At 41.9% G+C, this 27,327-nt stretch overlaps 1 protein-coding gene and 1 pseudogene across 1 annotated transcript; one reads left to right on the top strand and one right to left on the bottom strand.

Annotated features, from left to right (window-relative positions):
* LOC115199251 (SLAM family member 8-like) overlaps positions 1–27,327 on the bottom strand; it is a 256,891-nt pseudogene that overhangs the window by 205,786 nt on the left and 23,778 nt on the right.
* On the top strand, positions 7,741–17,578 carry LOC115198471 (Fc receptor-like protein 4). The gene is made up of 13 exons (XM_029760436.1): positions 7,741–8,197; positions 8,712–9,032; positions 9,133–9,411; positions 9,569–9,817; positions 10,035–10,151; positions 10,274–10,298; positions 10,384–10,481; positions 10,641–10,682; positions 11,073–11,153; positions 11,248–11,310; positions 11,429–11,499; positions 11,625–11,687; positions 17,556–17,578. Exons 1-12 carry the CDS (start codon positions 7,903–7,905, stop codon positions 11,667–11,669), a joined length of 1,686 nt encoding a protein of 561 aa, XP_029616296.1. The 5' UTR covers positions 7,741–7,902; the 3' UTR covers positions 11,670–11,687; positions 17,556–17,578.

Here is a 27,327-nt window from a genome sequence, read left to right as displayed (position 1 = left end):
TTAAATTTGCTATCATAAATGTTAGCAACACCTCCGCCTTTGCGGGATGCGCGGGGGATATGGTCACTAGTGTAACCAGGGGGTGAGGCCTCATTTAACACAGTAAATTCATCAGGCTTAAGCCATGTTTCAGTCAGGCCAATCACATGAAGATTATGATCAGTGATTAGTTCCTTGACTATAACTGCCTTTGAAGTGAGGGATCTAACATTAAGTAGTCCTATTTTGAGATGTGAGGTATCACAATCTCTTTCAATAATGGCAGGGATGGAGGAGGTCTTTATACTAGTGAGATTGCTAAAGCGAACACCGCCATCTTTAACTTTGCCCAACCTAGATCGAGGCACAGACACGGTCTCAATGGGGATAGCTGAGCTGACTACACTGACTGTGCTAGTTTAAAGTCCTGACGAACCATGTCCAGATAAAACTTCCGGGGTGAAAAAGTTGAACGAAAAAAGTTGAGTGAGGGAAAAACTCAAAATATACGGTAATGAAAAAGTAAAAACCGTGAAGTAGTCAGGTAGCAAAGTAAGATCGGCAACAAAACGCACAGCAGCACGAAAACAAGTCTGCAAGTTGTGACCGGAAACAGGAAGTCCAAGAATGAGTAATGAATAAAGAAAATAATACAGTTACAGTTCATTGAAGAATTTAAGACAACTGCAGTTATCCTAGTCTGGCAATGTATCATATTATGCAATACAAACAATAATTTGATACAGTTCCATATCACCTTAAGTTTAATGAGTGACAGCCATTAGGCACAGGGTCGTAAGATCTGTTGCGTTCTAGAAGTACTGCATCAGCTGCTGACTCAACCACACCATTGGCACTCACTCAAAACTGCAGAGTACATACATCATGATATGTTCCTGAATATAGGTATAAGTAGGTGTTATCACACAGCAATAAAGCAAATGTTTCGAGATATCCAACCAATCACTGATGACTAGGCATTCTACAGTCAACACACACCATGTAAAGACCAACAATGACGTTAGAGAAAGCTGATGGTTTTCCTTATTTTATCATGCAAGCAAGCACATGCAATAGATCCTGTTTGGGGATGATTGTACCCTCTTGGTTTCACATTAGAATAAGGAGACCGTTGAAAAGACCCTAAGCAGCCAACTGACTAAAGTCAGTAAGTGGTTATCCATTTAGGCACGACAGAATGTATCCTGTGTGGTTCCAAACACAAAGTGAAAAACTCTCCAACTTCTCAAGTTTAATGGTGTAGCGGTGAAGGAAAAATGCTCTGTTACATACATTGGGATGTGTACTGGACCAACACATGACATGCGAACTTGTGGCTCTGAAGGCCATTGGGAATGTTCTCTCCAGGACAAAGTTACTGGAAAGGGTAGCCAAGTTCCAAGATATAGAGACTATGAGGTCCCTGGCACCATCTCTGATACAGTGCCACTATGACTATGTTTGTATCTCATGCTTCAGTGGCATAACAACAAATCTGAAGGACAAACTTCAAATGGCCCAAAACAAACTAATGAGAATTATACTCAAGCTCAGCCATAGAGACGCACGTTGGTCCTAATCATTTCAGGGAACTAAACTGGCTTCCAGTTGATCTGATGGTGGAGCAGATTAAACTGTTGATGGTTTTTAAAGTGATACATGACCTTTCCCCAGTTACCTGTCTGGTTATTTTAATTTCATTAGAGACTCTCATAGCCATCACACCAGAGCAAGTGTTGGCAATACGAGACAGCTGCTCTATAGGTGTCACGCCTGCCCCCGCTCCCCAGCATTACGCACTCCTGCCACCATCATTACTCAACCTCATCCAGCGATTATTGGACTCAGCTGGACTCAGTCATTTATGTCATTACCTCCCCTATATCTGTCTGGTTCCCAGCTTTATTCCCTGCTGCAGCATTGATTGTCATGTCCTTGTTTTCTCGTGTGCTGACGCTGTGCCTGTCTTGTTTCATGTCTGTTAATTAAATGTTCAACTCCCCGTACCTGCTTCTCGACTCCAGCGTCGGTCATTACAATAGGAGCATGGCTGGAAAAAGCTCTTTACTTAACACTGGTGCAGTGGAATGGTGTACCAAACCATATAAAACCCATGAATACACTAGGAAGTTTTAAGGTTAACCTTAAGAAACTGTGCAAGAAAGAATAATTGTTTCAATGAACATTACTAAATTATTGCTTTTACGGTTTCCTCCCTATTAATGAGACGTATTTCAGATATATTGTGTTTTCATGTTATCTTGTGTATTTTACTTGGTTTCAGGAGGACCAATGGGGATACCCTGTAGCTCAGTTGGTAGAGCATGGTGTTTGCAACACCAGGGTTGTGGGTTTGATTCCCACGGGGGGCCAGCACAGAAAAATAATGTATGAAATGAAATGTATGCATTCACTACTGTAAGTCGCTCTGGATAAGAGTGTCTGCTAAATGACTACAATGTAAATGTAATGATATGTTTCATAACTTGTTTGTGTCATCCTCGTTGATGGTTGTATTGCGGTTTTATTGTGTTTCAAATGTTCAAATAAATAAAAATAGTTACAAAACTTACCATAGTGGAGGTTAGAGAGTAGGAGAAGCCGTATTTCCTGTTTGGAGAAGCAGGAGAAGGGACCACCAGACATCTCTTTAAGGTGTTGTATGACTGTTTCCTCTGGCTGTATGTCCTTATCTATCACTGTCACTGGTAGCTAGCAGTTGACTATCCAAAACACACAGAGAAGAAAGAGTGGAGAGGAGAAAGAGCAGAGACTTCCTTTTGATGAGGGCTGCTGTTCTATATATAATTCCTGAATGTTAGCTGAAAAAGAAGTCACATTCTGTAGTTGCTCTCTGAAGTAACCCCTTCACTCAGCTTGAGAGTTAGAAGATGAGGCGTGGGTGTGTATGGGGTCTGTCACTGTGTTGATCAGTCTGATGGTGGTGGTTTTGGAGCATGTTTCCTAGCTGCTGCTGGTTGTGTGGTTAATGGTCATGGTGTTTCACAGATACCGGTAGCTTTGTTACTTTATGAGCAGACCACTCAATGTTGCAGAGAAAGAGAAAGGAGGGAGATAGAGGGCTCGGAAGAAGAGAGAGTGAGACAGAGAGCGAGATTGAGAGACAGAGAAAGAAAGACTAAGAAGCGAGGGGGGAGAGAGAGAGTGTGTGTGTGTGTGGGGGGGGATTAGAGAGTGAGAGCAAAAATGTCATAACAGTGTCTGTGCAGTTTCATCTTGGCTTCATATGCCTGCAGAAGTGTTTGCATGACTTCTTCTGCCTGCTCATAGGTCAGTTTGACTGAGGGACATGAAACACCTGCCAACTTTTTCAGAAGGTAGTTTGTCCCAGGTTACTGATAGATGCCCCCCTTCTACGTTTCAGGTAACATCTTGTGGTGATGTCACTTCCTGTGACTGTTTCTCAGGAGCAGCGACAATGACCTGGCTGACCACAGAGAAATACACACATAGACACAGAAACGCCCTAACTGGAACAGTGACCTTCCAGACCATGCAGCGACACTCATAAAAGCAGTCAGAGTCATACACCACTAATGTCATTAATCGTTATGTCCTGTCTGTAGGATGAGGAGGCAATATGGGAGAACTGGTAGTCATTCATACGTGGTTACTAGATCCTCAGAACTCCTGCAGAGTATATGACATCATAAAACTGAGAAGAACTGTTCTTTTCAGGCACACTCTTCCCCATAAAGTCCTTCAGAAAATCTCAATGGGTCTTCAGCTGATGGGGTACGACTTTTGAATTTTGCTAAAGGGGCATTTATGTTACATTCTTCAAGACTCAATGGGTAGATATAATTAAGTCCAAAAATGGATGCAGAAATTGCAGATTGCCCTTTAACTCACACATTGTGGAGCCTGAGATCAATACTAGGCTTAAAGAAGTTTTGATCAAATTAGATTGTATGGAAAAGTTGATGACGATGACAATATCCATTTACTGTAAGAAAGCACTAATTACATCCGGTGGATAAAAAATGGTTTATTAAAGAAGCACAATGCAAAGATATTGTAAAAGTACAGGCCATTAGAAGAAAACGTGAATAATACTTTTTGGGAAATTCATATACAAATATGTTATTCTATCATCTGAATAAATCAACAATAAAACTCAATACACAATACAAAGCAGATACAATTGCTGTAGCTGCAGATAAGATGCATCATCATTGCACCATATAGTAAAAAAAAAGAAGCTTTTACAGTGAAACACAATTAAACCATGCTTAAATACAATAAAATAAGTAAGAACTCCTAATAATCATAGCCTCAATTTTGTCCCGCACATTGAACATAGTTGCGGAGAGTCCCTGGAATCCTAGATTCAGATCATTCAGAGGAGAAAAAACATCACCCAGATAGGCCAGTCGTGTGAGAAACCCGTCATCATGCAAGCGGTCAGACAAGTGAAAATTATGGTCAGTAAAGAAAACTTTAAGCTCGTCTCTCAATTAAAAACAACGTGTCAATACTTTTCCCCTTGATAACTAGCGCGCTTCTGTATGTTGTGAAAGCGTTACATGGTTGCTGCCCAGGGGCCATGCTTTAACAAAGTTAACAATTTTCACTGTAGTGTCCAAAACGTCTTTCAAGCTGGCAGGCATTCCCTTGGCAGCAAGAGCCTCTCAGGGGATGCTGCAGTGTACCCAAGTGGCGTGGGGAGCAGCTGCTTGCACGCGCGTTTCCACTCCACTATGTCTTCTTGTCATGGCTTTTGTGCCATCAGTACAGATACCAACACATCTTGACCACCAAAGTCCGTTTGATGTCACAAAGCTGTCCAGTACTTTAAAAATGTCCTCTCCTGTTGTCCTGTTTTCCAGTGGTTTGCAGGTCCTTAATTGACCCCAAATAAATGTAACAGACATATACCAGGAGCTGTGCCAGGCCCTCCACGTCTGTTGACTCATCCAGCTGTAACGTATAAAATTCACTGGCTTGTATGCGAAGCAGTAATTGTTTCAAAACATCTCCTGCCATGTCACTGATGCGTTTTAAAACAGTGTTGTTTGATAAAGGCATTGTCTGTATAGTTTTTTTGGGCTTTTCCCCCAGCATTGTCCCAGCCATATCCACGGCAGCAGGAAGAATTAAGTCCTCCACATTAGTATGGGGGTGGCTTGCCTGTCCTAGTCACTCTTTAGCTCAACATAAGACGCTTCTAGCACTTTCTTATTAATGGTATCTGTTGATTTTATACATGTCTTACTACTCGAAAGATGTCTTAATTCTCGCTCAAAAAACTCCTGTGGCTTTTTTTTCAAATTGGCATGTTTTGTTTCTAAAGGTCTGCGCAAGACTGAAGGTTTCATGAAGTTGTGAGATTGTATTTTTGCACATATAACATACTGTGGCTGAGGAAAGGCACTGCTCCCAATATAAGTGAACCCCAAATCAATGTAATTCTCATAATTTTTGCGCCTCTTCGATGGTCCCTGTCTGTTTATCGGTGCTTTCCCGGGTAAGGGGGCAGTAGCTCTTTGGCTGCATCAGATTCACAACTGTCAGTGCCCATGCTAGCTGGTCTCACAACAAATGTAGAATTACTGTCGCTAGCATTGGATGTGCTCATGGAAGCAGAACAACTTGTGTCATTGACAGGTGCAGGTGTAGTACTGCTGGTAGTATTAGTAGTACCAGTTGAGCTGGTATGTGTCTCTATGGACGCGGGCCTTACTTTTTTACCCATTCCTACATTTTCGAGCAAACGGAATGAGCAGCAGCTACGTTTGGCTACATATGAACCGTTAGTGGAATTCTCACGAGAGAGTAACAGTTAATGTGATTGGATGTTCATTATTTAACTAGGCTACCTGCATTTGAGATTGTGTTGTTATTTCGATGGTTTAATTTTCTTTTTGGCAGAGACTTTTCTCTGCCAAAAAGAAAATTAAACCATCGAAATAACAACACAATCTCAAATGCAGGTAGCCTAGTTAAATAATGAACATCCTCTTTAGGCTACTCAGGTGAGGAAAAAAAACTCACCTAAATGTATAGCCTCGTTGGAAAATTTAAATGAACTGTTTGAAAATGTGAAAAAAATGAATATATATAATATATTTAACATTTTTTACGTGAATCACATTTTTATTTGAAGTACCCCCGACGGCATTGCACTTACCCCTGATCCCTAATCCCTTCCATCTCTGGTCAGTGGTAATAATTAACGCACACATCAAATCAAATCAAATGTTATTTGTCACATGTGCCGAATACAAAAGTGAAATGCTTAGTGGGGCGGCAGGTAGCCTAGAGGTTAGAGCATTGGACAAGATCGAATCTCCGAGCTGACAAGGAAAAAATCTGTTGTTCTGCCCCTGAACAAGGCAGTTAACCCACTGTTCCTGGGCTGTCATTGAAAATAACATTTTGTTTTTAACTGACTTGCCTAGTTAAATAAAGGTAAATAATTAAACTTACAAGCCCCTAACCAACAATGCAGTTTTATGAAAATACCCCCCAAAAAGTAAAAAATAATATATAGAAAAATGTATTCAAAAAAAGTAAAAAAATATGAAAATAACAAACAACAGACAAACACAAACAAACCAAGCACACACACAAGACACATACAATACAGTACATGAACAATCGCCCTGATACACATCATATATACAGACACATTTAAATACAACCATAAACAACACAATAACAAACATATCTATGTAGACAGTAGCTAAACGTATTACTCATAACAGAACGATCTGAGGTGTGGTGTGGTGTGTGTGGTGTGTGTGGTGTGTGTGGTGTGTGTGTGTGTGTGTGTGTGTGTGTGTGTGTGTGTGTGTGTGTGTGTGTGTGTGTGTGTGTGTGTGTGAGTGAGTGAGTGAGTGAGTGAGTGAGTGGAGATGTCCATTTCCGTTGTGCCCCAACAGAGGTTAGCTGGCTTGGCTTGCCACCTGACAACTGAGCAAAGGTTTGAGAGAAGCCCTACACTATATATCTATCTATTTTTACATTTCTCTATAATATTTCTCTCTGTTTTTCTGTGTACGGTGAAGAGGTGTGATCTAAGCGTGAAGTGGTGTGATCTAAGCAGACTGTCATCATATAGGAAGTAGAGGGGTTTGTCAGAAGGACTGTAGTTGTAGAGAAAGTCACTTGTCTGTGGGGACAGAATGGAGCACACCTTGCTCTGTTTGCTACTATGTAAGTACTGAGTTAGTGTGTTTGTTTATGAACACTAATTACCTCATTTACTAAGAATTTAAGGGAAAAAGGAATAAGACATTAATGGAATGAAGACAGTTTCATGCTTTAGCTTTGTTTTTGGTGTTTTAGCACTTATTGAGAAAATATTAGTAAATGTCACTCAAAGGAAATATCAGCAAATATGGTGTAGATATGAAGTAAGAAAGTGACCACCCTACATTGATGTTGTTTCAAACTACAACAAAATGGCCACCCTGACACTTTTTGTGGTATATGGCTGAGGGATGGGGCTAAGGAAATTCATTCATCTACATTGTTTACAATAATTGTCATAAAATAACAATATATTTCGGGTTTATGATGGGATAAGAAGTTGAGGGAATTAAAAGTTTATACTCTTCAAGAATAAATCCATATTATTAATTTAAAGGTAAAAAATGTGTGTAGAAATGATAGATTGTAACATTGAAATAAAGTACAGGGTGGATTTGGTAATCAGTAACATGAATATGGCATGTTATCTATTTCAAGATAATATTGGAGCAATGTGACTTTCTTTGTTGTAGTGCTGAGTACACACATCTACTCTGGACACTTTGAAGATGATGATGGTAACTATTTGTACACTTGATCAAGCCTCCATCTCTTAATGCTTCATCAAATGTTTTATTTGTTATTTTTAAAGCATCTTTTGACTAGACATATTTTTAGTTTTGAGTGTCTCAAAAAAACAATTGTATCATGCTGGTTTTATTTTGTGTAGGACAGGCAATGGCTGTTCTGACCATATACCCCACATCCTCCCAGATATTCAGTGGAGAGTCTGTCACTCTCAGATGTAACATACAGAGGGGAGAAGTCACTGACTGGAAATACACATGGCACAAGGAATATGTAGAATTCCTCAGTAGGGAGAATCAATATGAGATCAGTGTGGTTAAGATCTCAGACAATGGGGACTACAGGTGTCTGGGTACACATATTGATCAGAAGAAGCATTCTGAGTGGAGTGATGCAGTCAGACTGACAGTAACAGGTAAATCATCTTATCTCTCATTCTCATCAGTGCCTCCATGCCCATAACCACTTGACATAGGGCCCCATCTCTCTACATTAGTGTCACTGGTGAGCTTGCTATTAATCTTCAATCACTATCTGGACTTTACGAATTATGTCACACTCAGTTGTGACATACAGGGGGGAGAAGAGATTGAGTATTATGTGGGAAGTCAGTCTACACCAAAACAGAGCCTGAGTACAGAATCAGTCCTGCAAAGAATGTTCTATATACCTGTGAAGGTCTTCAGAAAAGAAATGGCTTAAAACACTCCCAGACAAGTAATGGTATACAATTGACCGTGTTAGCTAAGTCTGTTTTTATGGGATTGAAAGAGAAAGACAGAAGGGATGAGGTCAAATAGCAGACAGTGAGATCAATGATGTAACATAACTGTAGTTAGATTTTTGGGTAAGGTACAATACCATAGTAACAAAATGGGTAAACATTTAAAAGACTGAACATTTGATTTGTGTCATTTCCTTCATAACAGATAAACCCCAAGCTGTCCTAAGTGTCTCTCCTCAGTGGCTGAACCCTGGAGACTCAGTTACTCTGAGATGTGGGGTTGAAGAGTCATCTACAGGCTGGAGGTTCTTCTGGTACCAAACTGTTCCCTACACAGCTGGGTTACTCTCCCTATCAGACAGGTCCTACTCTGTAGAGGCTCTATCTGGCAGTGGGACTACTGAAGACTCCTACACTCTGATCCCTGCTGGTCCAAGTCACACAGGAGGATATGTGTGTAGAGCTGGGAGAGGAGACCCAGTCTATAACACACTCTACAGTGAACCTCAGTTTTTATGGTCAGGAGGTAACTAACTGCATTGAAACTGCATTTAATCATATTTAAGTCACCCTCATGTGTATATATGACTACTGTATACATTTGACTATGTCACTCTTTGTTTCAGATACGCAATCTTCAGTGTCTCTCAAAATAAGACCTAACAGAACTCAACACTTTACATCAAAGTCTCTCTCACTAAGCTGTGAGGAGAAGAGGAACTCTACTGGATGGAGACTGAAGAGATACAGAGAGAAAGCAGTGGAGTCAGAGTGTGGCTCTAACTGGGGATCAATAGCAGGGTCCACATGTACCATCGGGTCCACACGTAAAAAGTACAGTGGAGTGTACTGGTGGGAGTCTGGATCAGGAGAGTACAGTAATGCTGTCAACATCACAGTGGCTGGTACGTCTGTTGTACAACAGTCACTACCCTTTTTTACATTATCTTGTATGATAATGATGTTCAATTCTGTAACTGAATGGTTGCATCTAATAAAATACAAGCTGATGTGAGTGATTACTCCAGATTTACAGTATTATTTATTTTTTATGTTCCACAGTTGGCACTCTGATCCTAGATAGCCCTCCCTATCCCATAACTGAGGGAGACTCTGTGACTCTGAGCTGTACGAATAAAGATCAGGAAACGTACCCTAACCCCAAGGTTGATTTCTACAAAGATGGAGTATTCATCAGGAATGAGACCACAGGAGAGATGACCATCCCTGTAGTATCTAAGTCAGATGAAGGCTTCTATAAGTGTAAATCTAATGAAGGAGAATCACCAGAGAGCTGGGTGACAGTGAGAGGTGAGAAAACGGTCATGATCACATGACCTTTTCATAATATTTGTGGTCATCAGTCGTTTGTAGTGTTAAAAAGCATACTATAGGTTTGGAGTTGCAAGCTCAGGCTGGTCATCTGATCTCAAGTCAGTTGTCAAATATATATTCATTTTGTCCACTAATTTATTTATTTTCTACAACTACCTCAGTGTCGGATGGTGATTTGCTGTTCTCTCTCCAGGCGTAACTCCTGGACCCTCTACATCAGTCCTAGTAGGAGTGGTTGTGGGCCTGGTTGTTGCTGGCATTCTACTGGCCATTCTCCTGGTACTGCTGTGTCGATATAAAAAAGCCGAAGGTGAGACTTTTATCATTCTCATTTAACCTTTTGCTTCATGTTTAGGAGAAAAATTTCTAATTACAAAAGTTTAAAACAGTAACGACTTGAGACAGTTTAATATCATGCATTTCTAATTACAGGTTCCTGTTGCAACAGAATATTCTGGTGAGTACACCTGTCTTTCAACTACGTTCCTTTTCATACAGTAAAATATAATTTCTGTGTTTCATGACTATCCCTCTCCCTCTAGGCCCCACCAGCCCCAGAGGACCAACCTGGACCCCTTACAGGACCAAGGATCTACCCAGGGCCAGGCTCCTGATGCTGGGTATAATAATCTGCAGCATGGTCAGTCTCTCATCACAGACCTCTGTCACTCTCCTCTCTGTAACTTCACATACTGACTCTTCACCATTCACTTTACATACATGTTACCATACTCTATGTCCCTTATCAAGCTGAGGGAAACCAACCTATTAATCTTTCTCTCTCTTCTTTGACCAACAGGTGGCACTAACATCTATGATACAATCACTCCCTCAGACAATGGTACTGGGAAAGGGAAAGGGGGATACCTAGTCAGTTGTACAACTGAATGCCTTCAAATGAAATATGTCTTCCGCATTTAACCCAACCCCTCTGAATCAGAGAAATGCGGTTGGCTGCTTTAATCGACATCCACGTCTTCGGCGCCTGGGGAACAGTGGGTTAACTGCCTTGCTCAGTTGCAGAACGACAGATTTTCACCTTGTCAGCTCGGGGATTCGATCCAGCAACCTTTGGGTTACTGGCCCAGCAACCTAGCCACTAGGCTACCTGTATGTTAAATTTAGCATGAAAACAGTATAGAGTTGTTGTTGCTGTTGTTCTTCATATGTTTAATATTACTAAAATACTAACAGTAAGTAGAGATATTAGTGTATTACCTGTATATTTCAGATGCTGGTGCTGCTACTGCTGGATCAAGTGATGTGATGTACGCCCAGATTCAACTCAAAAAGTTGGACAAGAAAAAGAAAAGTAATTCTCAACTGTCACATAAATTAATACAAAATGTAGCAGTGTTTTTTCCTCATCAAATTTGATAAAAACGTACAAAATCTCTCCTCCTCAGAAATGACAGCTGATCCAAAAGAAAATCCAGTCTATTCTGAGGTCAAGACAGGGAAGACCACAGGTGAGACCCATTCTACAGGTTGGTGGTCAATGAAATCTAAATGTGTGTTTTGGAGTTTCAAAAAAGATGCAGAATAAGCAAATTCCTTAATTTGTTGACTGGAAATGTTCATTTTCAGCAGCAACTGGGCCTGTTGATGTGACCTATGCTGAGGTTGACCTTAAACAGAAGGCCAAAGCCAAGAAGAAAGTAAGACTGGACATCCCTCCTTACATTTTCCCCCAATCATAACCTCACACCTCTGACCCCATATTGAATAGCTGTATAATATTCTATATATAACTGTTATATTATGATGTTTTATCCCCTTACAGAAACAGCAACCCCACCTGAGGCAGATTCAGTCTATTCTCAAGTGAATCCAGGTTCAGCCCCAGGTAAGACTAATAGCCATATGCTATTAATACTTAATGTGATACTAATATGGAACTAATTATCTGATATCAAAGTTTACTGTATCTATTTAACCTCTACGGGCTAGGGGGCAGTATTGAGAATTTTGGAAAAAATATGTGCCCATTTTTAACTGCCACCTACACCAACTCAGAAGCTAGGATATGCATATTATTACCAGATTTGGATAGAAAACACTCTGAATTTTCTAAAACTGTTTGAATGGTGTCCGTAAGTATAACACAACTCATATGGCAGGCAAAAACCTGAGAAAACCTGAGAGAAAAAATAATTTTGTGGCTGTACTATTTTTTTTGAGTCATTGTTTTATAGATACCACAGTGAGAAAGGATTCATTTCGCAACTCCTACGGCTTCCACTAGATGTCAGCGATCTTTATAAAGTTGTTTGAAGCGTCTATGATTAACAGAGATCGAATAAGAATGCAGGGAAGTTGAAGTCCCTGGGATGTCATCACTTCCATTATTGCCTGCACCTGCGCAATCATGAGACACGAGACATTTTTCAAAAACGTTTTTCTAGACATAGGAGAGGTCGGGATGAAACATTACTGATGTTTCACGTTAAAAATGGCTCTAAAGATTGATGCTAAACAACGTTTGACATGTTTGAACGAACGTAAATAGATTATTTTTGTAACTTTTTTAACTTTTCGCCGTGACTTCACACCCCCCCGCGCTACTTTTTAGTAGCCACCGAAGCGCTAACAACATGGAACAACTTGGAGTTATTTGGACATCAATTATGAACTTTGTCAAAAGAAACCACATTTGTTGTCGACCTGGGATTCCTGGAAGTGCCAGTGGATGAAGATAATCAAAGGTAAGGGATTATTGACAATAGTATTATTGATATTACATGGTTACAAGATGATGCTAACCTATATAGCCTAGCCTATTGTTCTTACCACAGCACCCGGTTTATTGCAACTTGTGATTTCCCAGTAAAGTTATTTTGAAATCTGGCAATACAGTAGCATTTACGAAATGTTAAACAATAATTATTTGAATGATAATATTATAATTTACCAATGTTTTCGAATAGTAATTTTGAAAATTGTAACGTTGTTCACCGGAAGCATTTCAGAGAAGAAAAAAATCTGAATTTCACCGCTACTGTAAAATGCTGTTTTTGGATATAAATATGAACTTGATGGAACAAAAAATGCATGTATTGTATAACATAATGTCCTAGGAGTGTCATCTGATGGAGATTGTCAAAGGTTGGTGCATAATTTTAGCTGGTTTCTGCTTTTGGTGACGCCTGACCTTGAATTGAAAATGCATGTTTGTACTTTTGTGGCTATGTACTGTCCTAACATAATCTAACTTTATGCTTTTGCCGTAAAGCCTCTTTCAAAATCGAACAATGTGGTTAGATTAAGGAGATGTTTATCTTTTAAATGGTGTAAAATAGTTGATTGTTTGAGAAATTGAAATTATTAGATTTTTGATGTTTTGAATTTCCAGCCTTGCTAGCAATCCCGTCTCAGGGTTCATTGCTAACCCGTAGCCCCAACAGGTTTTTAAGAAGTTGTAGCTCTTCTCTGTCTGCATTAACAAGGACAACACAAAGGTCTTTCCCATCATTGTATGATTTTTTGTGTGCAAATAAACTCAAGCTTACGCACAATGTCAAATGTGATATAGCGAAGCACGTGAGTGAGTTGGGTGCGCAATTACGCAGGTACTATCCCGAAACGGATGACACAAACAACTGTATTCGTTATCCCTTTCATGCCCTGCCTCCAGTTCACTTACCGATATCTGAACAAGAGAGCCTCATTGAAATTGCAACAAGCGGTTCTGTGAAAATTTAATTTAATCAGAAGCCACTGCCAGATTTCTGGATTGGGCTGCTCTCTGAGTATTCTGCCTTGGCAAATCGCGCTGTTAAGACACAGATGCCCTTTGCAACCACGTACCTATTCTTGGGATGTGCTAAACTTTGAACATTGAGATATTAAATGAATGATAGGAAATGAAAGAGACTGGGTTATGTTAGAAGTTAATGGTTCTCAGAAGAAAGAAGGTGTTGGAATGTGTTGGGGGACGGGAGCAGAGCACAGTGTTGATACAGGAAAGACAGATGGACATCTGTGGATTAGATGAAAGAGGGGCTGAGGTCAGGAGGTGAGGACAGATTCTCATCTGGGGACTAATAAAGGTTTGGCATCCTGTTACCTTTTTTAACACGTTTCCTGTTAAAGCATAAGAAGGATTGGAGAGAAGGAGGAGTGTCTTAAGTGGGATATATATCTGAGTGGGTCAAATGTTGGGTTGTCTGTTTTCAGCTGTACAGAACCTTTGGGGAATGATTAAACTTGGTTAAAACTTAAAACACTCCCTTTTCATTAACCTGTGGTGAGTTATTCACAATTTTCGATGAACAAATAAGGTTTTATATGTAAGATAGTTGAATAAAGAGCAAAATTATTGATTATTATAATATTATTATTTGTGCCCTGGTCCTATAAGAGCTCTTCGTATACATTATATTTCTTCAAGAAGGCAGTGAGTTGCTGCACAACAGCTTTTTCTAAAATGTTTCAGCGGAATGGGAGACTCAAAATAGGCTGATAGTTTTTTACATTTTCCGGGTCAAGGTTCGGCTTTTTCAAGAGAGGCTTTATCACTGACACTTTTAGTGAGTTTGGTACACATCCGATGGATAGGGCGCCATTTATTATGTTCGACATGGGAGGGCTAAGCACGGGAAGTAGCTCTTTCAGTAGTTTAGTTGGAATAGGGTCCAGTATGCATTTTATTTTAATAAATGTGTCAAGAGATAGTATTAAAAAACTTGATTGTCTCTATTGATCCTAGGTCCTGGCAGTTCTGTGCAGACTCAAGACAACTGAGCTTTACATTTTTTTTTCTAATTATCATCATCTTTTCATCGAAGAAGTTCATGAATTCATCACTAATGAAGTGAAAACCATCCTCTCTTGTTGAATGCTGCTTTTTTGTTAGCTTTGCGACAGTACTGAAAATACATTTTGGATTGTTCTTATTCTCCTCAATTAGGATGGAAAAATAGGATGATCGAGCAGTAGTGATATTGCACGGTACTGTCTGTCCAAGCTAGTCGGAAGACGTTTTGTGGAGCGACATTTCCGTTCCAATTTTCTGTATACCACAGAGCAATTTTTTTTCTCACAAATGCTTATTGTTTTTAGCTGTGCGACTACATCTAGGGTATTACGCAAGTTTAAATTTAGATCCTGAGTTAGGTGGTTAACCAATATTTGTATTCCGACATCCTTGAGTAGGTGGAGGGAGTCTGTGACAACAAGTTTGGACCCCCTTGTGGCCCCCCTAAATGTGGAGTATGAAATCATTTTAACATAACTCATTTTTGCTATCGTTCTTTTTTTTAAACAAACTTCAGTTAGTGCTAAATACGGCTGCTAGAATCCTGACTAGAACCAAAAAATGTGATCATATTACTCCAGTGCTAGCCTCCCTACACTGGCTTCCTGTTAAGGCAAGGGCTGATTTCAAGGTTTTACTGCTAACCTACAAAGCATTACATGGGCTTGCTCCTACCTATCTTTCCGATTTGGTCCTGCCGTACATATCTACACGTACGCTACGGTCACAAGACGCAGGCCTCCTAATTGTCTCTAGAATTTCTAAGCAAACGGCTGGAGGTAGGGCTTTCTCCTATAGAGCTCCATTTTTATGGAATGGTCTGCCTACCCATGTGAGAGATGCAGACTCAGTCTCAACCTTTAAGTCTTTACTGAAGACTTATCTCTTCAGTAGGTCCTATGATTAACCTCTACGGGCTAGGGGGCAGCATTGAGAATTTTGGAAAAAATATGTTCCCATTTTTAACTGCCTCCTACACCAACTCAGAAGCTAGAATATGCATATTATTGTTCAGGTTTGGATAGAAAACACTCTGAATTTTCTAAAACTGTTTGAATGGTGTCTGTGAGTATAACAGAACTCCTATGGCAGGCAAAAACCTGACAAGGTTTCAAGCAGGAAGTACCCTGTCTGACAAGGAGTCGTGCGTCTTACATCTTTTTATTGAAAAGTAAGGATCTTAGCTGTAACGTGACAATTCCCAGGGCTCCAATAGGCTCTCAGAGCCCGGGAAATAACTGAAGGTTTACGAGGGAGCCTCAGGCTGAAACACATTATCACCTTTTGTAAGTGTCGACTCAGAGGACCTTTGAATGAGGCGCGTGCACGAGTCTCTCCTGAGGAGAAATTTTATTCGGCTGTTTAGGCTCAATGCATACTCCCGGTTGGAATATTATCACTTATCTACGAGATAAATGGCATAAAAATTGGTTTTAAACAGCGGTTGACATGCTTCGAAGTACGGTAATGGAATATTTAGACATTTTTGACACGCCAATGCGCCATGCCGTGAAGAAGCATTCTGATAGTGTCTAGAACTCACGAACAAAACGTCGCTGTTTGGATATAACGATGGATTATTTGGGACCAAACCAACATTTGTTATTGAAGTAGAAGTCCTGGCAGTGTATTCTGATGAAGAACAAGCAAGGTAAGAACATTTTTCTTATAGGAAATGTGATTTTGGTGGAGGCTGACCTGGGTGGGTATCTAAATAGCTAGCCCTGTAATGCCGGGCTATGTACTTAGATTATTGCAAAATGTGCTTCATCCGAAAAGCTATTTTAAAATCGGACATATCGAGTGCATAGAGGAGTAATGTATCTATAATTCTTAAAATAATTGTTATGCTTTTTGTGAACGTTTATCGTGAGCAATTTAGCAAACTGTTAGTAAATTCCCCGGAAGTTTGCGGGGGTTATGCTTTTTCTGAACGTCACATGCTAATGTAAAAAGCTGGTTTTTGATATAAATATGAACTTGATTGAACAGACATGCATGTATTGTATAACACAATGTCCTAGGTGTGTCATCTGATGAAGATCATCAAAGGTTAGTGCTGCATTTAGCTGTGGTTTGGGTTTATGTGACATGATATGCTAGCTTGAAAAAAGGGTGTCTGATTTTTTCTGGATGGGCACTCTGCTGACATAATCTAATGTTTTGCTTTCGTTGTAAAGCCTTTTTGAAATCGGACAGTGGGTTAGATTAACGAGATTCTTGTCTTTAAATAGCTGTAAAATAGTCATATGTTTGAGAAATTGAAGTAATAGTATTTCTAACGATTCAAAAATCGCGCCACTGGATTTCAGTGGCTGTTACGTAGGTGGGACGATTTCGTCCCACATACCCTAGAGAGGTTAAGTGTAGTCTGGCCCAGGAGTGTGAAGGTGAACGGAAAGGCTGGAGCAACGAACCGCCCTTGCTGTCTCTGCCTTGCCGGTTCCCCTCTTTCCACTGGGATTCTCTGCCTCTAACCCTATTACAGGGGCTGAGTCACTGACTTACTGGTGTTCTTCCATGCTGTCCATGGGAGGGGTGCGTCACTTGAGTGGGTTGAGTCACTGACATGGTCTTCCTGTCTGGGTTGGCGCCCCCCCCCCCTTGGGTTGTGCCATGGCGGAGATTTTGTGGGCTATACTCGGCCTTGTCTTCGGACGGTAAGTTGGTGGTTTTAGACATCCCTCTAGTGGTGTGGGGGCTGTGCTTTGGCAAAGTGGGTGGGGTTATATCCTGCCTGTTTGGCCCTGTCCGGGGGTATCATCGGATGGGGCCACAGTGTCTTCTGATCCCTCCTGTCTCATCCTCCAGTATTTATGCTGCAGTAGTTTATGTGCCGGGGGACTAGGGTCAGTCTGTTACATCTGGAGTATTCTCTTGTCATATCCGGTGTCCTGTGTGAATTTAAATATGCTCTCTCTAATTCTCTCTTTCTCTCTTTCTTTCTTTCTCTCGGAGGACCTGAGCCCTAGGACCATGCCTCCGGACTACCTGGCATGATGACTCCTTGCTGTCCCCAGTCCACCTGGCCATGCTGCTGCTCCAGTTTCAACTGTTCTGCCTGCGGCTACGGAACCCTGACCTGTTCACCGGACGTGCTTGTTGCACCCTCGACAACTACAATGATTATTATTATTTGACCATGCTGGTCATTTATGAACATTTTAACATCTTGACCATGTTCTGTTATAATATCCACCCGGCACAGCCAGAAGAGGACTGGCCACCCCTCATAGCCTGGTTCCTCTCTAGGTTTCTTCCTAGGTTTTTGGCCTTTCTAGGGAGTTTTTCCTAGGGAGTTTTTCCTAGCCACCGTGCTTCTTTTACATGCATTGCTTGCTGTTTGGGGTTTTAGGCTGAGTTTCTGTACAGCACTTTGAGATTTCAGCTGATATACGAAGGGCTATATAAATAAATTTGATTTGATTTGATTTTTACATCCGTTATTAGACAGTGGCAACGCGGAACACTAATTTAACCCACACATTTTCTAGAGGGACGGCTTTAAGCGGAACACAGCAGTATCATACCACATGCAAAATGTTATGACAACAATAACGTCTAATGTAACTGGCCCCTCTAACACTACAACTGGCCCCCACAGTTGAAATGGTCTAGAACCGCCACTGCCTTGGTTGGGGTCTGAGCAGATTATTTGTTGCGAATGCAAATCTCTCTAATGTCAATATGGCTTGTATACTGATGTTGTGGTTAGTTATCATTGTTTTGGTTTACTGCAGAGCCCCTAGACCCACTCAACATGCCTCAGAAACCTCCTTTGTCCCACCTCCCACACATGCGGTGACCTCACCCAGCATAACTACTGCGTCTAGACTTGCAACGTCTCTTATCATCACTCAATGCCTGGGTTTACCTCCACTGTACCCGCACCCTACTATACCCCTGTCTGTACATTATGACCTGAATCTATCCTACCATGCCCAGTAATCTGCTCCTTTTATTCTCTGTCCCCAACGCACTAAACAACCAGTTTTGATCTCCTTTAGCCGTACCCTCATCCTACTCGTCCTCTGTTCCTCGGGTGATGTGGAGGTTAAACCAGGCCCTGCATGTCCCCAGGCGCTCTCATTTGTTGACTTCTGTAACCGAAAAAGCCTTGGTTTTATGCATGTTAACATCAGAAGCCTCCTCCCTAAGTTTTGTTTTACTCACTGCTTTAGCACACTCCGCCAACACTGATGTCCTTGCCGTGTCTGAATCCTGACTTTGGAAGGCCACCAAAAATTCCATCCCCAACTACAACATTTTCCGTCAAGATAGAACTGCCAAAGGGGGAGGAGTTGCAATCTACTGCAGAAATAGCTTGCAAAGTTCTGTCATATTTTCCAGGTCTATGCCCAAACAGTTCGAGCATCTCATTTTAAAAATGTATCTCTCCAGAAATAAGTCTCTCACTGTTGCTGCCTGTTATAGACCCCCCTCAGCTCCCAGCTGTGCCCTGGACACCATATGTGAATTGTTTGCCCCCAATCTATCTTCAGAGTACGTTCTGTTCGGTGACCTAAACTGGGACATTCTTAACACCCCAGCAGTCCTACAATCTAAGCTAGATGCCCTCAATCTCACACAAATGATCAAGAAAACCACCAGGTACATCCCTAAATCCGTAAACATGGGCACCCTCATAGATATTATCCTGACCAACTAGCCCTCCAAATACACCTCTGCTGTTTTCAATCAGGATCTCAGCGATCACTGCCTCATTGCCTGCATCCGCTATGGGTCCGCGGTCAAACGACCACCCCTCATCACTGTCAAACGCTCCCTAAAACACTTCTGTGAGCAGGCCTTTCTAATCGACCTGGCCCGGGTATCCTGGAAGGATATTGACCTCATCCCGTCAGTCGAGGATGCCTGGTCGTTCTTTAAAAGTAATTTCCTCACCATCTTAAACAAGCATGCCCCTTTCAAAAAATGTAGAACTAAGAACAGATATAGCCCTTGGTTCACGCCAGACCTGACTACCGTCGACCAGCATAAAAACATCCTGTGGCGGACTGCAATAGCATCGAATAGTCCCCTGATATGCAACTGTTCAGGGAAGTCAGGAACCAATACACACAGTCAGTCAGGAAAGCAAAGGCTAGCTTTTTCAAACAGAAATTTGCATCCTGTAGCTCTAACTCCAAAAAGTTTTGGTACACTGTACAGTCCATGGAGAACAAGAGCACCTCCTCCCAGCTGCCCACTGCACTGAGGCTAAGTGACATGGTCACCACCGATAAATCCATGATAATCCAAAATTTCAATAAGCATTTCTCTACGGCTGGCCATGATTTGCTCCTGGCTACCCCAACCCCGGCCAACAGCTCCGCACCCCTTGCAGCTACTTGCCCGAGCCTCCCCAGCTTCTCCTTCACCCAAATGCAGATCGCAGATCTTCTGAAAGAGCTGCAAAACCTGGACCCGTAGAAATCAGCTGGGCTAGACAATCTGGACCCTCTCTTTCTAAAATTATCCGCTGCCATTGTTGCAACCCCTATTACCAGTCTGTTCAACCTCTCTTTCGTATCGTCTGAGATCCCTAAAGATTAGAAAGCTGCCGCGGTCATCCCCCTCTTCAAAGGGGGTGACACTCTAGACCCAAACTGTTACAGACCTATATCCATCCAGCCCTGCCTTTCTAAAGTCTTTGAAAGAAGCCAAGTTAATAAACAGATCACTGACCATTTCGAATCCCACCGTACCTTCTCCCCTGTGCAATCTGGTTTCCGAGCTGGTCACGGGTGCACCTCAGCCATGCTCAAGGTACTAAACGATATCATAACCGCCATCGATAAAAGACAGTACTGTGCAGCCGTCTTCATCGACCTGGCCAAGGCTTTCGACTCTGTCAATCACCGTATTCTTAACGGCAGACTCAATAGCCTTGGTTTCTCAAATGACTGCCTCGCCTGGTTCAAAAACTACTTCGCAGACAGAGTTCAGTGTGTAAAATCAGAGGGCCTGTTGTCCGGACCTCTGGCAGTCTCTATGGGAGTACCTCAGGGTTCAATTCTCGGGTCGACTCTTTCCTCTGTATATATCAACGATGTCGCTCTTGCTGCGGGTGATTCCCTGATCCACCTTTGCGCAGACGACACCATTCTGTATACATCTGGCCCTTCTTTGGACACTGTGTTATCTAACCTCCAACAAACTTCAATGCCATACAAACCTCCTTCCGTGGCCTCCAACTGCTCTTAAATGCTAGCAAAACCAAATGCATGCTTTTCAACCGTTCGCTGCCTGCACCCGCCCGCCCGACTAGCATCACTACTCTGGACGGTTCTGACCTAGAATACGTGGACAACTACAAATACCTAGGTGTCTGGCTAGACTGTAAACTCTCCTTCCAGACTCATATCAAACATCTCCAATCCAAAATCAAATCTTGAATCAGCTTTCTATTTCACAACAAAGCCTCCTTCACTCACACCGCCAAACTTACCCTAGTAAAACTGACTATCCTAACGATCCTCGACTTCGGTGATGTCATCTACAAAATAGCTTCCAATACTCTACTCAGCAAATTGGATGCAGTCTATCACAGTGCCATCCGTTTTGTTACCAAAGCGCCTTATTCCACCCACCACTGCGACCTGTATGCTCTAGTTGACTGGCCCTCGCTACTTATATTCGTCGCCAGACCAACTGGCTCCAGGTCATCTTTAAGTCTATGCTAGGTAAAGCTCCGCCTTATCTCAGCTCACTGGTCACGATAACAACACCCACCCGTAGCACGCGCTCAAGCAGGTATATCTCACTGGTCATCCCCAAAGCCAACACCTCCTTTGGCCGCCTTTCCTTCCAGTTCTCTCCTGCCAGTGACTGGAACGAGTTGCAAAAATGGCTGAAGCTGGAGACTTACATTTCCCTCACTAACTTTAAACATCAGCTATCTGAGCAGCTAACCGATCACTGCAGCTGTACATAGTCCATCTGTAAATAGCCCACCCAATCTACCCACCTCATCCCCATATTGTTTTTATTTCCTTTGCTGCTCTTTTGCACACCAGTATCACTATTTACACACCATAATCTGCTCATCATCATCTGCTCATCTATCACTCCAGTGTTAATCTGCTAAATTGTAATTACTTTGCTACTAGGGCCTATTTATTACCTTACCTCCTCATTCCTTTCCACACACTGTATATAGACTTTCTTTTTTCTATTGTGTTATTGACAATACGCTTGTTTATTCCATGTGTAACTCTGTTGTTGTTTCTGTCGCACTGCTTTGCTTTATCTTGGCCATGTTGCAGTTGTAAATGAGTACTTGTTCTCAACTAGTTTACCTGGTTAAATAACGGTGAAATAAATACAAATAAATAAAAAAGATGAGTAAAAAAGACTGATTAAATAAATAATACAAATACTGAGCTACAGGAGTATTTTTTCTCTCAAAAAGATACAGGTCAAAGTTATTGCACCAGGACCAGCGGAAGCAAAATAGTCCTATCTTTCTTTCAACACAACCCACGACTGGCATTCGTGGCCAAAGACATCTATTTGCATGTCATCTGACCATCGCACCAGTTTCAGTCAAAGTGGCAATGCTTTTTAGCAAACTCCAGGTGTTTAAATTTGTTGGATGACATTCAAATATTACTATTTTGCGTTGAAAGAAAGATGCATATGCAAAAAAGAACACCAAATTTGACAAACTGACTTGTTGGAAAGGTGGCATCCTATGACAGTGCCATGTTAAAGTCACTGAGCTCCTCAGAACTGCCATTATACTGCAAATGTTTGTCTATGGAGATTGCATGTCTGTGTGCTCGATTTTATACACCTGTCAGCAACTGGTGTGGTTGAAATAGCCAAATCCACTAATTTGAAGGGGTGTCTACATACCTTTGCATACATAGTGTAGATAGATAGATAGCATCTGTTTTTCTATAACCTGAAAGAGTCATATGGCTTTCCCCATAGTAGAACCTTTTGACGAATCCTATTTTCTACAGAGTAGAACCTTTTTGGGTTCAATGTGGAACCCTATCCACAGAACAATTTCTCTATGTGTCTCTATGATCACAGTGGGAAAAGATAGCTTCATACAGCGCCTTCCTTCAACAACCCACATTGCTAAAGACGAAGACAGCAAACCATGACCACCCAACTATGACAAACAAGTGACCGAATGTGAAGTTCCTCAGTCTTTTAATTTCATACACTGCACTGGAAAAAGTCAAACTTAACCAATTGCTTAATTATCATTATTATGCAGGTTGAGTGGACTTAAAAAGGACAAGAATTTGAGCCAATGTGTTAGAGTCTTTAGTCAACAAACTCTGCTTGAAGTCAGTTGTATTTGAACAAGCTTGTTGAGTAAAATAAAAATGTTATGTTTGCTAAAAACAACTCAAAACAACAGCAATCATTATCATTATCATTATTCCAGCATGATCTCTTGAAGGTTGATTTTCAAAATGGTTTGTTTCAATAAATGTGAATTTGCATGTACTATGACTGGTTGCTTATGCTAAAGAAACATAGATAACATACATTTTTCTAAACTAATCCAATCTGTTAGTAGTTCGACTTATTTTACACATTAATCAAATCAAATTTTATTTGTCACATACACATGGTTAGCAGATGTTAATGCGAGTGTAGCGAAATGCTTGTGCTTCTAGTTCCGCAGTAATATCTAACAAGTAATCTAACAATTTCACAACAACTACCTTATAAACACAAGTGTAAAGGAGTGAATAAGAATATGTACATAAAAATATATGGATGAGCGATGGCCAAACGGCATAGGCAAGATACAGTAGATGGTATAGAGTACAGTATATACATACGAGATGAGTAATGTAGGGTATGTAAACATTATATAAAGTGGAATTGTTTAAAGTGGATACATTTATTACATCCAATTGATAATTATTAAAGTGGCTAGAGATGAGTCAGTATGTTAGCAGCAGACACTCAATGTTAGTGATGGCTGTTTAACAGTCTGATGGCCTTGAGATAGAAGCTGTTTTTCAGTCTCTCGGTCCCAGCTTTGATGCACCTGTACTGACCTCACCTTCTGGATGATAGCGGGGTGAACAGGCAGTTGCTCAGGTGATTGTTGTCCTTGATGATCTTTCTGGCCTTCCTGTGACATCGGGTGGTGTAGGTGTCCTGGAGGGCAGGTAGTTTGCCCCCAGTGATGAATTGTGCAGACCTCACTACCCTCTGGAGAGCCTTACGGTTGTGGGCGGAGCAGTTGCCGTACCAGGCGGAGATACAGACCGACAGGATGCTCTCGATTGTGCATCTGTAAAAGTTTGTGAGTGTTTTTGGTGACAAGTCGAATTTCTTCAGCCTCCTGAGGTTGAAGAGGCACTGCTGCGTCTTCTTCACCACGCTGTCTGTGTGGGTGGATCCTTTCAGTTTGTCCGTGATGTGTACGCCGAGGAACTTAAAACTTTCCACCTTCTCCACTACTGTCCCGTTGATGTGGATAGGGGGCTGCTGCCTCTGCTGTTTCCTGAAGTCCACGATCATCTCTTTTGTTTTGTTGACATTGAGTGTGAGGTTTTTTTCCTGACACCCCACTCCGAGGGCCCTCACCTCCTCCCTGTAGGCCGTCATACCCAGGAATTAATGAAGGGTCTCAATCTCTCTAATTTTTTGCAAATCTCCCCAAAATCATATCAGCTGAAGAATACTTCTAGAACCACCTGAAATGTCACTTTGAGTATAGTGGAGGCCCCTAAGCTGTACATACCTGTGTTACTTCGGCCCCTGCAGTAGCACACTGCCACAGCTACACACTCCATAGCCGATGTGAGTAAGACCTTTAAACAGGTCAACATTCACAAGGCCGCAGGGCCAGATGGATTACCAGGACATGTACTCCGAACATGCGCTGACCAACTGGCAGGTGTCTTCGCTGACATTTTCAACATGTCCATGTCCGAGTCTGTAATACCATATTGTTTTAAGCAGACCTCCATAGTGCCTGTGCCAAAGAACACTAAGGTAGCCTGACTACATGAAAATGCTTTGAATTGACTACAGCTCAGCGTTCAACACCCTAGTGCCCTCAAAACTCATCACTAAACTAAGGACCCTGGGACTAAACATCTCCCTCTGCAACTGGATCCTGGACTTCCTGACGGGCCTCCCCCAGGTGGTAAGAGCAGGTAACACATCCACCAAGCTGATCCTCAACACAGGGGCCCCTCAGGGGTGCGTGCTCAGTCCCTTTTTGTACTCTCTGTTCACTCTTGACTGCATGGCCAGGCACGACTCCAACACCTTCAATAAGTTTGCCGATGACACAACAGTGGTAGGCCTGATCACAGACAACGATGAGACAGCCTATAGGGAGGAGGTCAGATATCTGATCGTGTGGTGCAAGACAAACTCTCCCTCAACGTGATCAAGACAAAGGAGATGATCGTGGACTACAAGAAAAAGAGGACCGAGCACACCCCCATTCTTATCAATGGGGCTGCAGTGGAGCAGGTTTAGAGCTTCAATTTCCTTGGTGTCCACATCACCAACAAACTAACATGGTCCATGCACACCAAGACAGTCGTGAAGAGGGCACAACAAAACCTATTCCCCCTCAGGAGACTGAAAATATTTGGCATGGGTCCTCAGATCCTCAAAAAGATCAACAGCTTCACCATCGAGAGCATCCTGACTGGTTGCATCTCTGCCTGGCATGGCAACTGCTCTGCCTCCGATCGCAAGGCACTACAGAGTGTAGTGCGTACGGCCCAGTACATCACTGGGGCCAAGATTCCTGCCATCCAGGACCTCTATATCAGGCGGTGTCAGAGGAAGGCCCTAAAAATTGTCAACGACTCCAGCCACCCTAGTCATAGACTGTTCTCTCTGCTACCGCACAGAAAGCGGAACCGGAGCGCCAAGTCTAGGTCCAAAAGACTTCTTAACAGCTTCTACCACCAAGCCATGACTCCTGAACAGCTAATCAAATGGCTACCTTGACTATTTGCATTGCCCCCCCCCAATGTATGCTGCTGTTACTTTCTGTTTATTATCTATGCATAGTCACTTTAATAACTCGACCCACACGTATATATTACCTCAATTACCTTGACTAACCGGTGTCCCCGCATATTGACGCGTATACCCCCTGTATATAGCCTCGCAATTGTTATTTTACTGCTGCTCTTTAATTATTTGTTACTTTAATTTTTTACTTAAGGGCTTGTCAGTTAGCATTTCACTGTAAGGTCTACCTGTTGTATTCAACTTATGTGACAAAGACAATTTGATTTAATTTAAGATCTGTTGCATTCTAGAAGCACTGCAACAGCTGCTGACCCAACCACACCATTGCCACTCATTCAGGACTGCACAATCAGTATGTCATAATATGTCGCTGAATATAGGTATTATGTAGGTGTTATCACACAGTCATTTTTGTTTTCATGTATTTTCAAGAGGACCACAATGGGGATATGTTTTTAAACTTGTTTGTGTAATCTTCGTTAATGGTTGTATTGGGGTTTGTATTGTGTTTAAAATGTTCAAATGAATAAAAATTGTTACAAACTTACCATAGTGGAGGTTGGAGAGAAGGAGAAGTAGTATTCCCTGTTTTGAGAAGCAGGAGAAAGGACCACCAGACATCTCTTTAAGGCAATGATTATTTCCTCTGGCTGTATGTCCTTACAGTGGCTTGCGAAAGTATTCACCCCCTTGGCATTTTTCCTATTTTGTTGCCTTACAACCTGGAATTAAAATGGATTTGGGGGGGGGGGGGTTGTATAATTTGATTCGCACAACATGCCTACCACTTTGAAGATGCAAAATATTTTTCATTGTGAAACAGACAAGAAATAAGCAATTACATCTGCAAGTCTCTTGGGGTATGTCTCTATAAGCTTGGCACATCTAGCCACTGGGATTTTTGCCCATTGTTCAAGCCAAAACTGCTCCAGCTCCTTCAAGTTGGATGGGTTCCGCTGGTGTACAGCAATCTTTACGTCTTACCACATATTCTCAATTAGTTTGAGGTCTGGGCTTTGACTAGGCCATTCCAAGACATTTACATTTTCCCCCTTAAACCACTCAAGTGTTGCTTTAGCAGTATGCTTAGGGTCATTCTCCTGCTGGAAGTTGAACCTCCGTCCCAGTCTCAAATCTCTGGAAGACTGAAACAGGTTTCCCTCAAGGATTTCCCTGTATTTAGCGCCAGCCATCATTCCTTCAATTCTGACCAGTTTCCCAGTCCATGCCGATGAAAAACACCCCCTCAGCATGATGATGCCACTACCATAATTCACTGTGGGGATGGTGCTCTCGGGGTGATGAGAGGTATTGGGTTTGCCTCAGACATAGCGTTTTCCTTGATGGCCAAAAAGCTATGTTTTAGTCTCATCTGACCAGAGCACCTTCTTCCATGTGTTTAGGGAGTCTCCCACATGCCTTTTGGCAAACACCAAATGCATTTGCTTATTTTTTTCTTTAGGCAATGGCTTTTTTCTGGCCACTCTTCCGTAAAGCCCAGCTCTGTGGAGTGTACAGCTTAAAGAGGTCCTATGGACAGATACTCCAATCTCTGCTGTGGAGCTTTGCAGCTCCTTCAGGGTTATCTTTGGTCTCTTTGTTACATCTCTGATTACTGCCCTCCTTGCCTGGTCCGTGAGTTTTGGTGGGCGCCCTCTCTTGGCAGGTTTCTTGTGGTGCCATATTCTTTCCATTCTTTAATAATGGATTTAATGGTGCTGAGTGGGATGTTCAAAGTGTTGGTTAT

Source organism: Salmo trutta, chromosome 8 (genome assembly GCF_901001165.1).
Source record: "Salmo trutta chromosome 8, fSalTru1.1, whole genome shotgun sequence".
Lineage (NCBI taxonomy): Eukaryota > Metazoa > Chordata > Actinopteri > Salmoniformes > Salmonidae > Salmo > Salmo trutta.
This window is presented reverse-complemented; position numbering and strand designations above follow the sequence as displayed.